This window comes from Cotesia glomerata, linkage group LG9 (assembly GCF_020080835.1).
Source record: "Cotesia glomerata isolate CgM1 linkage group LG9, MPM_Cglom_v2.3, whole genome shotgun sequence".
Taxonomy (NCBI): domain Eukaryota; kingdom Metazoa; phylum Arthropoda; class Insecta; order Hymenoptera; family Braconidae; genus Cotesia; species Cotesia glomerata.
Window position 1 is genome coordinate 13,997,838 of NC_058166.1, and position 15,187 is coordinate 14,013,024.

Below are 15,187 nucleotides of genomic sequence, written 5' to 3' on the forward strand. Positions count from 1 at the left end.
TTAGATCATTTCTATATCACATATAAAAGACTCCTACTCAATTTAGAGCATGTAGGAGCTATATTTTGAAAACCAAAATTTTTATTTGTTAACACCCACTCCTCAACCCATATTTGGAGTAAGTTGTCATAAAATCCACTCTTAGATCATTTCTACCACACATATAGCAGATTCTTACCAAATTTGGAACCTATAAGAGCTATAGCTTGGAAATTGAAAATTTTCATTGTTAACACCCGTCCCCGCAATTCATATTTGGAGTAAGTTGTCATAAAATCCACTCTTGGATCATTTCTACCTCACATGTAGCAGATTCTTACCAAGTTTGAAGTTTATGGGAGCTATAGCTTGGAAATTAAAAATTTTTATTGTTAACACCCACCCCCGCAATCCCCTGTTAGGTGAGCTATCGTAAAATTTGTTCATAAATGATTTATACATCACTTACAGAAAATTCCTACCAAATTTGGAGTCTGTAGGAGCTATAGTTAGAAACTTAAAAATTTTCATTGTTAAAACGGGAATTTTTCATTGTTCCCTTTGGGGGAGGAATTTCTTAAAAACCGTTCTTACACAGTAAAAAAATTTTCGTAAAATTTAACACAAATATTTGTGTTACTGACTGTTTTTACACAAACTAATGTTAATTTTACATTCTAATGTATTAAATCAACACATGAGAATGTGAAATTCTACACACTAGAGTGTAATTTTCTACACAAAAATTTTTACACTTTACACATTGACGAAAAATTTTTTACTGTGTAGCTGACCTCTACATGGCAAAAGTAATAATCCTACCCAATTTCAAGTTTCTAAGTCTGATGGTTTCCAAGATATCGTGATAAGTGACTATATAAATAGGAATCTCTTATAATAATATAGATTATTATAAACGCGTTACTGAAAAAAAATATTAACCAAATTAATAATAAATAAGATAGTATTTTTAGAAAATACAATTGATAAATATTGTTTTCAGATGAATATTAATTTTTTATAAGCTATTTTTCACCTCGTATCCAAAATCGTCATTTTTGAGATACGAGGTTGCGTCAAAAAACCATCGATATGTGCAGTCTCAAAATTATGTCCTATTCCGCTATGCGAATTATGAAATTTGCTGTTGCACTGTTTTTTTTTTATCCAACCCTGGTAGTTCTTTTTTTGTTTATTCATTATAAAATCTACTTCCATTTCGGCTGCCGAATGGCCTTTTTTACTTTTAAATTTGAATATTGAATTTCTTGGTTCCTTAAGAATTTTTTGGAAACTGTGATCAAAATTTAAAAAATATGATAAAATTGATAAAAAGCTTATTTATAGAAAATAAAATTTCCTTTAAAAAATATCTCTTATAATTTTTCACTATTTTTGTTTTTTCATTCAGAATTTTAATTTATAAAAATATTAACAATAATAAGAATAATAATGAATTTGAAAAGAAAATATTATTGAAATCGAAACCTCGAGAGTGGAATTCTTTCGCGTTTTTGAGTGATATGTCTTTTATGTCGGGATTCATAAGTATTATTTCATACCATAACCATACATATACATACAGTCAGTGAATGTATATAGATGGATGTAGAGTGGCATTAGGTAAAAAATATGCACGTAAATGTTACAGCTGAGATAGAGGGTGGCTCCATGAAATGACAAAAAATATCGAGGAATAAAATATAAGCGAAGAAAGGAGAAAGCAAAAGGGTAGATGACAGAGTTCTTGGACATTCCTGGCACGGTATACGAGCAGTATACGAGTCATGAGGAATTTTGTGTGAACCCGCATGGCAGCACGGCACCACACAAGTAAAATCTCATTTTCCCTGTTACTGTACCGCTATATGTATAATATATTATGTGATGCTGTATATACACCATAAACATCAAGAGTATTAACTGTTACAGCGCTTGCGCATTATAATACATCACAACACACAGCACAAAACACACAAGAGTTGTGTGCAGAGATTCTAGATTCTCTGACGGTGTGCCTGCCAGAGAACGCCGAGTAGAGATGAGAACAACATCCTGGATTTCACAACAAAGCATACTCCCGGCGGAATGCCAGATATTTAACTAAAATCCAAAATCTATACTCGTTAAATTCCAACTTGTATATTTATCCACCTACTGCATATTTTTAGAGTCTCAGAAGAATAAAACTAATGGAAAATATCTCAGTTCGAGATAATAATCCTGTTGAAGGGAAACGGGGGGTGATGCAAGATTTTGCATTGGGAAAAATCATGAGTGAATTTTCATTTTCATCACTTTGACTATGGAGTAAATTTGGAGTTTTTTTTCAGCGGAGTGAATATTAATTTTAATAAGAAAAATATCCGAGTTAAATAAATTTTAATTAGCTAAAACGTGTGTCATATGTCAAATTACTAAAAAATATTTCTTTAAACAATTTTTCTCAAGCTTAAGTTTGTAAATATTAATTGCAATTTTTCCAAAAATTTGACTTTAGAGCATTGAACCAAATTTTCATAAAGATTTTTTTTTTTTTAAGTTTTGTGGGCAAATGCTGGAGTATTTTTTCAAAAATAATTAATTTTTCAAAAAATGCTACTTGTAAAAAATAAAAAAAAAAATTGATGCAATTTTTTTAATTATCAAAAATTTATTATCTCAAACTAAGACAAATTTTATATCAATTAAAAAATTTTGTAATTTTTGAATGAATGGTAATTTAAAAAAAAAAAATAAAGAATTCACTCCGTGCATTTTTTTTTATTAATAATGTAAATAAAATTTTTCTTGGAGTGAGTTTAACTCTGGAGGGATTAAATCAATTAAAAATTGATCACTTCTTTACTCAAAAAATCCCTTACAAAGTGATAAAAAAATAACCAATACAGAAGCAAAGAAAAATTTTAAGTATAAAATGGACAATATAAAAAACAAAACTGTAAGTGGAAAGGGGAAATATTGTAAGATGGAAAACTGTGGCAATAGAGGATAAACGAAAGCATCGGTAGGTTGTAGGTTGTAGGTTGTAGGTTGTTGGATCGTGATACGGTTCTCTGGGTCTGATGGTCTGATGGTCTGCCCGATGGAGAGACGAGTTGTACGAACTCCAGTATATTTATAATGACCCTATATGTATGCAAATGGCTGCATATCGTACAAACGTATCCCGGCCGTACGTGCGACAGAGGGCTCCAATGATGAGACCACGCATGTATTGTACATATGAATACATCCCGATCCTATACCTACGTATGCATACATCGATCCGAATAAAAGGCATTCAATTGCCAATTTAGTGTTATAACTGCTATTGTAATAATTGTTTCCATTTCGCTTCTCAAGATATTAAAGCTCACCAAGTATTTCGTACAAGTTTTTCAGGGTGATTGTTCATTTTTAGAGGGTTTTACGTCACGAAATCCAGCGACATTGTATCCGCGACGTTGTATCCATGACTACGTCATTGACTTGTCTATGTGACAAATTTAACTACAATTTATTTATTATTTACCGTAAGAGGGACGTTGGCGTTTGCTCAGTCAGGTCTTAATAGGTGACAAAGGTAGTTACGGACAGTGTCTCGGATAGCTTAACTGGTAGAGCCTTTGGCGCGTAACCGAATGATCCGGGTTCGAGTCCCGGTCCGGGCTGTCTGAATTATTATTTTTTCAGTTACCAAAAAAAAAAATTCCTACTGAGCAAAAAAGGTCCCCCCCTTCCTTTATCCTTATTTACCCAGTTCCTTAAATTTGTCGCGGACATTGTGACGCGGATATAGTGTCGCGGATCTAATGACCTCGGATTCCGTGACGTGTAACCTTTTTAGAGGGTTACACTGATGGAAGAACTCATTAATTGTTCACGTGACAAATGCCAAAAAGGCGTATAAAAAATATTTTTTCTCATTCAATTCAAAATCGTTTAAAATTTCAAGATCGGTAAAAAAATTTTCTTTTTGAATCACTAACGTCAAAAATTTTCAAAAATTTTTAAGCTAAAAGGGCTTTTGGATTTGGAATTTTCTTTTTCAGATTTAAGATTAGAATACATTCGCAGAGCGATTGCTGAAAATAATTATTTTTTACGACTTTTTAGCATTAAATCTCAAAATTTTTAAGTTTCTAAAGTTAAAAGGGCGAATAATTTAAAACACATGACCTTCTGGCTTTAGAATTTTTTTTTTCAGTTTTAAGCTTAGAATATTTTAGCTTTGTAAAGCCATAATAAGGGCATATATGTTGATGTATGCTCTCTTAGAATTTGTCACGTGTGTTAATAAATTATTTTATTTATTCATTAAGAAATAAGGTAGAAGTACCCTTTGGCCACCTTAGCACCATTTTTGGCCAGTTAACATTTGAATTAATTTATAAAAAATTATGATATTATAACCATATTTTTGTTGAGTTTTAAAAAATTTATATTAAAACAAATTGAGTTTGTAATGGTTTATTAATATAAATTCATTTCTATCGTTTATTTGAACAATAAATGACCATAAACGGTACAGTGGCTACAAACGGTACTTCTACTCTAATTTGTTGATTTATTAAGCGTAAAAAATTAATTCTTAACTTTTGATGAAGATTTTTTGGGAGAAAAATTTACTTATTAATTTATTATGTCATTAATAAATAATCATTGGATTTAAGGTGTCTTATTGGCAATATTTTATAGATACTACGTAGAATTAAAAAGGTGTCTAATTTTAGAGTCGTCTTTTCGGCATTAGTATCGCAATTTATTAATACACTAGATATTAACAATTAATAAATATTTATTAACGGTTAAGAAACATTTGTTTAGGCTTTCGAACAAAACATAACTACCAAAATTTTATTTAAACATTTTTTATGTCATAGCTCGTGAATATGTAAAAAAAAATCCAATAGATCAGATTAATGGTCGTTCGTTTATAAAAAATTATAAAAAATACTGAATATATTGTTTCATAGTATAAAATATTTATTTAAAATTGCAAATAAGACACATTAAGTTCTAAAGATACTCCTTAATTATTGCTTAATATTTTCTAAGTCATCTAATGTTAAAAAATAATTTATTAAGCTAACTAAATATTAAAAATTAAAAAGTTTTGTGGAAAATATTTCAACCAAAAATCCTTAAAAAAATTTTTTAATTTTTCTTAAAACAAAAAAAAAATCCCTAAATTAAAAACCCCTATCGATCGTGATTAAAACCCACCTTCAAAATAAAGCTCAAGAAAATAATTAAAAAATCCGTGGATATACATATACATAGAGATCGCAAGCTCGTAGAGTTTCTCCCACCAGAGCCGACGTCGCCCCTCACTCTCACTCGCCCCTCATCGCAATACCACCATCTTTAAACTACCACTACAGTACTGGTACTACTACTATACTACTACTATTATATAGAGTAGACTATGGAGCTCCACTCAGTCTCCACGATACATAGCGATACACGCAAGCTTCCTCATCTTTACGTTCCAGTCGGCGCTGCACTACCGTTACGACCGTTTCATACATTCTTATTCTATCCTTACACTACTCACAGTGCTCGCCGGTACCTCACTTACTCCCCCGCACCCACCTACCGTTACCGGCTTCGTTATTATCCAGATAAATAAACAAAACAACAGTGATATGCTGTGCAGTGCTCACAAGTTTGCTCCTGCCAAGTCATTTTTCGTTTAAACTATTTATTATTAATTAATTATTTTGATAATTTTATCAATTTATTTTTTTTTGACACACAATTTGATCCATCCGAAAAAATTAAGAGTGTGAATTAATCTCGTGGAGTTTTTTGTGGTGACTAAAAAAAAAGAATTATTTAAATATTGTGCTGTTTTATTTAAAATTTATTTTTTTTAACAATTTTAAAAATTTAATTAAAAATTTTTTTCAAATTACTAAAAGTGTCGAAAATGGTTTTAGTTTAAGAATTATTGACAAAGTTACAAATAAAAAATAATTGATTAAAAAAAATTTTTAATTAAATTTGTATTGAAAAAAAAATTTTTTTTCAATAATTAGTGTGGACTTTTTTGACAAAAATAACTATAGACAAATAAAAAATTTGTTAGGTATAAAATAATACAAAATAAATTAATTATAAATAAATAATTAACAATAAATGAAAATTCTAATAAATATAATCAAGAATTAATTGAAAAAAAAAAAAAAAAAAAAAATTTGTCGGTGTTTTGCTGTCGCGGTAGTTGCCACCCATACACACAACAACCAACCGGCACCCCCACTATATCTGAATCCACAACAGCTAAACGGAAGTACTAGTCAGTCGGCGAGCGACCTTCCGACATCACGGGTTAGCCTAACCCTGTACCGGCTGATAAAATTAACACCTATATCACTTCTAATAACAACCAAAAGTATTAAAAATCTTTTCTTACAATTTTCCTCAACAAAAATTGTCATAAAAAAAATTATAAAAATTAATACTTAAAATTGCAGAGTCGATTAAGTTTTGGAGTTCCTCGATATCAATATCTGCGAGTAAAAAAAGCCGGTAGGACCCGAATAAGTGAAGGAAGAAGCAACAAGCTGACTAATCCGCGCAATAAGTGGAACAACCTTCGTTTGATCAGACACTGGCGCGCCGGCACGTGTACTTGTTGAAAAAACGCATCAATTGTTTGTTTGTTGATTAAAAAATAGATTATTTGTTTTAATTGATAATTGATGATTGTTGAATTTTAAAATAAGAAATAATTATAAATATTTATTGAAAATAAGTGGAAGTTTTTGAATTGTGAGGGCAGTATGTTACAACTGTGCGTGCAAGTGTGCGATAATATTTAATTAAAATAATAAAAACTTGCGGTGAGTGTAATAAATAGCAAAATTAGTGATAAAGTTGGATAGAGATTGAAAAGTGAAAGAAGAAAGGGAAAAAACAAAGGAAGAAGTGTGTCGGAAAGAAGTGGCCTCGGCACCGAGCAATTTGGCTCGGAGCGCATCGGGCCCCGGGGCTGCGGTGGTGGGTTGCCTGGTTGGGGTCTACCCGTGCTCATCCTCCACGAGACCCAGGGGCCCTGGAGCCATCTCCCACCTCCTCCAGAGCGGGCAGCCCACTCAGGCCCCCGGTTGCCGCTCCTGCTGCTGCATTCACAACAGCAACAACAACAACAACAACAACAACGCTCAAAACTCCCAACCGGTCTTGCACAACGCGCACCGGTCCGGGTTGTCACTGAGGGTCGCGAGGGTGGCGTCTATTACCTCCGTTAGGGCTGCCCCCTACACCCATCCTCATCATCAACCTTTGACTCAGGAGTGCAGGTAATTTTTTAGTTTTTGGATAAAATAAGGAAAAGTTTTTAGATGGTGAAATTTTTTAAAAACCTTTTTGGAGAAATTTGAGTAATTTTGGAAAGAATAAGATTATTTATTAACTTCCCGCTAAGAAAATTGAAAATTTTTGTTTTTTGTTTGAAATGAGGAAGAAATATATAGTAAGTAGAATTTTTTATGAATTTTTGGGGAGAATAAATTTGGAAATTTTGAGTTTTTATTAGGGGTAATGTTTTAAAGAAATTTTCGTTTCAGAGGACTTTAATTAGAAATATCTAAACACTTTTTGATTATCTAAAAGCTGAATTTTAATTTATTAGTTTGCTAGTTAATAATTGAAAAATTTTGTTTAATTTTTTTTTTTTGAGAAATTTGAATAAAATATTTTTCTTCAATAAAGTTTTTTTTTTTTTTTTTTTCGTATATTCATTATTTTTTCGATAAATACTTTTACGGAATTTTTTAATTAGTTGCTGGCTTTTATTCTTCATTGGAATTTTTTTATCGATAATTTAATTAAATTAAATTATCAACAGCAAAAAATTACTAAAGAATTTTCATTTTCTATCGAAATGTTGAACTCTCATTCAAAAATATAACTAAAAAAAAAATTTTACTTTATAAAGATTATAAAGAAATAATGTTGATTTGAGAACAAAATTATTTTGTAGAAAATTTGTTGTTTTGGATTGAAGAATTTTAAGTTTCTAAAAAATTTATATTTTTAGTTCAAGAAAAAGTTTTGATATTTTGTTCAAATTTCTTGAATAAATTCGAACTGAATATTCTCTTTTAAAAATAATATTTTTCTCGAATCAAGTAACTTCTTTTTTTTTCTTAGTATGAAATCATTAAAATAAGATTACTTTTCTCAAAAATTGATTTATAACCTATTACTTTTGAAAATATCTATAAATTGTAGGGTGTATTAACGGTCCATTTATCACTTTGCGATACAATAACAATAACAATGTATTGGATCAACTTTTCTCACGTCATGGGTTCTTATATTTTTTTATCGACTCACTTTTATCAAAAATTCTCAAGAGCTTTATTTATAAACTACATGAAAAAAAAATTTATTTGAATTAAGTAAATGATTTGAAAGAATTTCATTATGTTAATTTGACTAGAAAAATTCTTAAATTAAGAAATTTTTCTTGGTTTAAGTAAATTTTACTTGATTTAAAATTTTTTATCTTGATTCAAGTCAAGAAAACTTTTCAAAATTATTTTCTTGGTTCAAAATTTTTTCTCTTGATTCAACTTAATTTTTTTTGTCAGCATACAAATATAAATCGTAAAAAAAAAATAATAATAATAACAATAAATAATTAAAATTTTAATGACGGTGAGTAAACAATTGAATAAAAAAGTAAGTAAAAATAAAAAAAAATAACAACTGTTTGTGTTTGGATGCAGGTGTAGGGAAGAGACGGGCGGAGTGACTGGGGGTAGTGCGCCCATTCTCGGCAGCCCGATGCTATTCGTTCCGCTGGCGGTGCCGACGTTCCCCGCGACACTGCAGCCAGCAGCATCCCGTCCAGCTCATCAACCGCATCATCAGCCTCTGGAGCAGCGCGGTTTGTCTGTTCCAAATTCTGTACAGCAACAACCCGCTCGTTTCAATTCCCAGAGTCACCCCAATTTCGGGCGCCAGAGAACCAACACCACGACCACGTCCACCGCGGATAATCAGGTTAACATCGACAACTCCTCACCCCAGAGCACCCTTGAGCACCAGAAAGAACAACACCACCAAAGAGCTCACCCAGAAGACCCACAATTATTGCAAGTCATTACACCCAATAAGGTAAACTTTAAACCTTTTTCAAATTGTTTTTTAGTCTAGTTATATTTTTTCTTTCATTTTGCACATCGACAGATTTCATGGTAATTTAAGTTATATATAAGTGAGGCTTCCACTATTTTTATTTTTATTTTTTGAGATTAAATAATTTTAATAAATTAAATGAATTTTTTACTTTAACGTAAGTGTCCACAAAAAATAGATTATCAAGATAATTATCTTAATCATTAAAAAAAAAAAATTAAATCCAAACTTTACTGATAAAAGATTTTTATCATAAAAAAAAGGTAATTATATAAAAGTGTTCATTTTTTTACATAGATATAAATTTGATTCCCAAAAAGGTAAATTTCATGAATTTTTTCAGATTTTAAAGTCTTCAAAATGAAATTTCGACTTTTATTTATTTAAATTATTCGATGTCAAGGCATTGGCCAAATGGCAAATATATACATTGTAGTTTAATTTAAAGTACACGTAAGAAATAGATAAAAAAAGAAACTAATCAGAATATTAATTAAATAAAATATATAGATCATAATTATATAAATCAGCTCGTGTTATATTTCATATATAATAAAATATTGACAGTAGTTTACATTTAATAAGTTACTTTGATGGTCTAGGCTCTGATTGAATATTTGAAGCTTATAGCTTTCTCCTTCTTGCACAGTAAAAAATTTTGCGTCAATGCGTCAAAAAATTTTGTGTTAAAAATTTTTATGTTAAATATTTAACACTTTTTTGTGTCAATTTAACACTTTTCTGTGTTAATTTAACACAATAAATGTTAAATTTACCCATAAAAGTGTTAAATATTTAACACAAAAATTTTTAACACAAAATTTTTTGATGCAATGACGCAAAATTTTTTACTGTGTAATTCAGAAAGAATTCATAGACACTGGTTTTGAAAGTATGATAGCTAAACGAGTCAATTATCTCAATTGGTAGTTCTTTCCAAAGTTTGATTGCAAATATCACAAAAGAGTGCTCAAATACTGAGGTTGAGTAATTAGAAATTTTGAACATGATGTTGTTGTTTTTAGCTGCTATTCTCTCTGACCTTTTAATGTCAGGAGGTTCTTCCTCAAAAAGATTTCTCAGAAACTTTGGTTTACCATTATTGAAGAGTTTATAGAGATATTGTGATGTTTTTTTTTTTTTTAGATATATCTTTCAAAGATGATACCAAATATTTAAAACAATCTCATTTTTTGTTAAAAAAAAAAAAAAAAAAAAAAAAAACAGATAGACATAAAAATTAAAGCTTATTTAATGAGCTTTCAGATGTATTTTACAAAAATTCAACCAATTATTGTATTCAGAAGTTATTTCAAAAAGAATCACTAAAAGACTGAATTTTATTTAAATTTTGAATTGTAATAATTTGCGAATTATCCGACTGATCTGGTTCATTTTTGAACTTGACCTCGGAAATTGTTGAAAGAATGAATATGTTGAGTTTCATTAAGCTTTGTTAAGAAGTGTGGTCGCAGACTTCGTGACAAGTCACGTCATTGATGTTTAAAATTTTCATTAATTTCCAAATTAAAGAGTCAAAAGATAGAATTTAAGCGCATTTTCCCCAACTAGAGTTTATTGTAAGTCCAGCTGACTGTTAATGCCGTATTTTTTTCCCGAACGCGATGTGCCGGATGGCCGAGGCAATTTCGTGATTTTCGCGTTCGAGCTGAGGAAAAAATGATGAAGAGGGAACAAACGAGGTACCGGAAAAAAATAAAGAAATAAAATAAAAGACAGAACCGTTTATCGTAGACGTGGACCAGGTTCGTGAGGGTAGATTTCCCTATCCACCCTCTTCCCTCTTTCCCGCATCGCTCTTATCCTGCTCCAGTCACAGTACACCGGGGGAAGAACGGGGTGGACTGGCTCGTTATGCACGAAATGCATTACTTTTATAGCATGCTGGACTACGCGTTGAGAGTGGCGCCGAATTGCAATCAATTTTTTTGAGCCCATCTCTCACTGCTCTACAGACTCTTTGTGTTATGTATCGTCCATGTTCGTGGTTACTCTCTCTGCTTCAATCTACTAAGTTCTTCTAGTCAGCTTTATATCTTTTGAATTTTAAAATTATTTTCAATCGCAATTGCTCGCTTCTCTGCTAAGAATTTTTATCTTTCGTCTTTCAATTTTTTAAATAGAAATCTCATAGAAATTCGTGGAAGCTCTGAAAAATCTTCTCTCGGTTCAGAATTTTTTAATTTCTATAGATAGATATCTCACCAAGTCTTTCATTTCAAATACATTAGTCAAAACAGGTGTAGCTTTTTTATAAAAATTTTGAAAGTACCAAATTTTGTAAAACAATGCTCAGTTACTCATTAGAAAAAACTTAAATTTTTTTATTAGTCCCAATTAGCAATCGTCAAAAAATTTTTCATTCTTAATTCAAATTTTGGTTAGAAACTTACGCTCAGGAATAAATGAAAAATTTATCATCTTAAAAATGAACTCGAATGTCTAAATTGTCAAATTTTTTATTTATTTAATAAAATTTTACTTTTCCATTAGTTTGAAAGATTCTTCTAAAAATTTCTCATCAAAATTTATAACTTTTTATTTTTTTGAATTGTAACAATTAAATTTTTTTTTAAAATTCGAATTTTGATGAGATATTTAATCAGAAAATAAATTATTCCCAAAATAACTAGAAAAATAGAAAATTTTTCATTGAAAAAATTTCTCATCTACACTGATAGAAGGATTTGTTTATAGTTAATAGTATTTTTCTTACCTAGGGCAGGAAAATAAGAAATGTCTCAGATTACATGTAATTGTTGACCGAGGCGAAGCCGAGGTCGACAAACATGTGATCTAAGGCTTTCTTATTTCCTGCCCGTGGTGAGAATACTATTTTTCTCCTCGACGGAGGCGGAAAGCGGCATTTTCATTTAGCGCAGCGGGCGGAAAATTGACGCTTTCCGCCCGGAGGGGAGAAAAAATATTTGTTAATATTTAATAAATCATTTATTAGAGACCACTTTTTAGCCCTTAACAAATATTTCTTAGTATTTAAAAAGATTTATTAAATATTAAATAAATGAATATCAGATTTATCAAATATACAAATAATCATTTCAAATACTAAGAAATATTTGTTTTTTGCTCGACGGACAGAAAGCGTCAACTTTCGGCCCGCTGCGCTAAACGAAAGTGCCGCTTTCTGCCTTTGTCGAGCAAAAAAATAGTATACACTCCACGGGAAGTAAATAAGAAAGCCTCAGATCACATGTTTGTCAACCTCGGCTTCGTCTCGGACAATTACATGTGATCTGAGACATTTCTTACTTTACTTCCCTAGGTGTGTAATATACTATTAATACTAAAAAGTGGTCTCAAATAAATGATTTATTAAATATTAACAAATATTTTTAACTATAAACATATCCTTCTATCAGTGTAAAAAATAAATTTGAATTTCAAAATTACTTATTTAATAAATTTTAGCCATAAAATTAATTTTAACAATTTTATTCATTTATTTATTTACTTTATTAAAAGCCCAACAGCCAGAAGGCCAATATCAAAGTCTCAAAAATAAATAGGTATAATAATATAGTATATGTATAACACAAGATTACAATAATTGCACATGATGTATAGCTTTACATTTTTCATGCATCTCATCATAAATATTCTTCATCATAATGTTATTTAAAATTAAAAGTAACTACAATCAATTTAAAATTCATTTAAATTCAACTAAAACTTTAAAAATTTTCCGCACTTGAACTCATACTTTTTTGAGCAACAAACATTCACCCTATTAACCTCAATTAGAATCTAAACACGAGCTCTTACCAATCTTATAAAAAAAGCTCGCTCACATATCTTGTCAAAAATAGTCAATGTTTAAATTAACCCAGTACAGCGAAAGCTCATTAAAATATAATTTACAAAGTGTAAGCACGGGTGAATAAACTTGCACTCAAAGCACCCTATAATGTTAAAAAGTTATTTTTTCATTACTCGGTATTGCTATTGGCATCTCCATCTTTATCTCCCTCGGTTTTTACTTACATTCTCTTTACTCTTTAACTATATTTTTTTAACTTTCCTCTCCTTTCGTCATCCCGTATCTTCTTTTCCGACACCGTAACTTGAAAAAGCATCCCCAGACCCAACAAATGCCCTGCAAGTGTACTAAGCCGTACACCCTCCGCTTCCATCCGTTCTTCCATCCACCCACCCACACACCCTCGCTCGCTCACAACAAATAATCCGGCACTCTTTTGATATTTTAGCAACACTGCCAACTAGACGAGCGATGAGTACCGTGTCGTAATTAAATCATCCAACGTACTTTGATCTTATCCATATTTTTTCACCCTTATTCCGTATTTTTATTTAATGCCCCTACAAATAATTCACCCTCGCATCACCCATCAGCTTCTGCTTTTTTTTAATTCCATCATATAATTAAAATTTTACATTCATTGCTACTTATTACTTATTCATACTTTCATTATTTTAAAAACGTTTTTTAATTTAAATAACTTTCTTAACAAAAAAATTAAATATAATAATCATGCTAATACTAATTAGTAGTTATTATGTTTGAAATTGGTGAATTTTAAATTTGTAATATTAATTTTTTAATATTGAATTATTCTTAACTCTTTAATTTAACGTGATTTTTAATTAAAATTTTAATTACTAAATTTTTAGCTTTTGGCGATTTTGTCAAATTAACAATAAATAATATATTACGTACCTAGGTCAGTAAAATAACAAAAGTCTCAGATCACATGTAATTGTTGGCTGAGGTAAAGCCGAGGTTGACAAACATGTGGTCTGAGGCTTTGCTTTTTATTGACCAAGTTGTGTATACTATAGTTTTCTGTTTGACGTAGCCGGAATGTGGCAACTTCGTTTAACGCAGCCGCCAGAAAGTTGCCGCATTCCGGCCAAAGGGCAGAAAAATCATAATGTAAATTCATTGAAAATTTGGATCTCTACAGACGTGATATTTGGTAGTTTAAATGCCAGAGGACCTGACATGTAATCGTGGAGACCAAGGTTCAACTCCTGGTTTGAAACGATCTAAATAATATTTTTTTTATGTTCTTATACACAGTAATAGTATATTACACTACAAGGGCAGAAAGTTGAGATTCCTGCACTGCGCGCCATGTGCCCGAGGCGAAGCCGAGGGCATCATGGCGGGCAGTTCAGGGCTCTCAAATTTCTTCCCTCGTAGTGTATACTAGTTTTCTTGCTATCCGGTCGAAAGTACGCAAAAAATTGTGTTGAAAAAAATTGATGCCTGCCCCCGACATTTGCGGCACGAGCGAAGCGAGTGCTGCTGGTCCGGGGGGGGGGGGGCAGGCATCAAATACACCTGTAAATAAAGATATTAATTTATAATCTATCATATTACTACTTTCTTTTGAGAAAAGATCTTAATTTAATTAAATAAATTTAAAATTATAAATATAATATAAATTAACTCTGATTTTAAAAATAAAAAAAAATAGAAAAATGAAATAATAATCGTAAAATGCATAGAAAAAAAAATCAAGAAAAAAATCTGTGTATTTTTTCAAATAATTATTTGTTCAATAATGAATTTATTTATTTGAAAATATCTATCAGAAAAAAAAATATTTCTCGTTTTTTTTTGTAATATAAATATTTAATAAGTCTCATTTCATTAAAATAAATATTTATTTTCTTTAATTAACTTAGTTTCAACCTAAAATCATCGACACATAACAAGACAGATACATTCATAACAATCACAAGTAAGGTTAGGCTTATAAACATAAGTAATAGAGTGAGCGCGACTACTGACTTTCGGACTTTCTGCCGCCTCGTGTCTCGTTGTCAGTGCATGAATACACTATTTCGGCTCCCCGTCGTAGGGCGCATGCGTGACTTGATCACGGCATAAAACTGAGGCTTTCTGCCGTGAAATCGCAGCGCGAACCCCGTACAGTCAACGCTCTCTGTATTTGACTCGCCCGTACAGGACCATTCTCTGTATTTGACTCGTCCTTGTCCATAAGAGCTGTGTAAAATCGTTAAGTACAGAGGAAGAATGTGGTCAAATACAGAGAGCGGTCAAATA

At 30.9% G+C, this 15,187-nt stretch overlaps 1 protein-coding gene and 1 long non-coding RNA gene across 6 annotated transcripts in view; one reads left to right on the forward strand and one right to left on the reverse strand.

Moving 5' to 3' along the window:
* Window positions 1-15,187, reverse strand: part of LOC123271149 — a 317,780-nt gene that overhangs the window by 61,742 nt on the left and 240,851 nt on the right. The window lies entirely within an intron of this gene.
* The window catches only part of LOC123271140 (nucleolysin TIAR), a 243,854-nt gene continuing 234,796 nt past the window's right edge, over window positions 6,130-15,187 (forward strand). The window contains exons 1-3 of one of the 3 annotated variants that reach the window (XM_044737364.1): window positions 6,131-6,358; window positions 6,441-7,268; window positions 8,703-9,093. In XM_044737364.1, coding sequence (XP_044593299.1) covers window positions 8,761-9,093 — 333 coding nt within the window. In that variant the 5' untranslated portion in view covers window positions 6,131-6,358; window positions 6,441-7,268; window positions 8,703-8,760. Of the gene's footprint in view, window positions 7,269-8,702; window positions 9,094-15,187 lie in introns of all 3 variants that reach the window. The other 2 variants (XM_044737366.1, XM_044737365.1) reach the window with 2 other exon arrangements.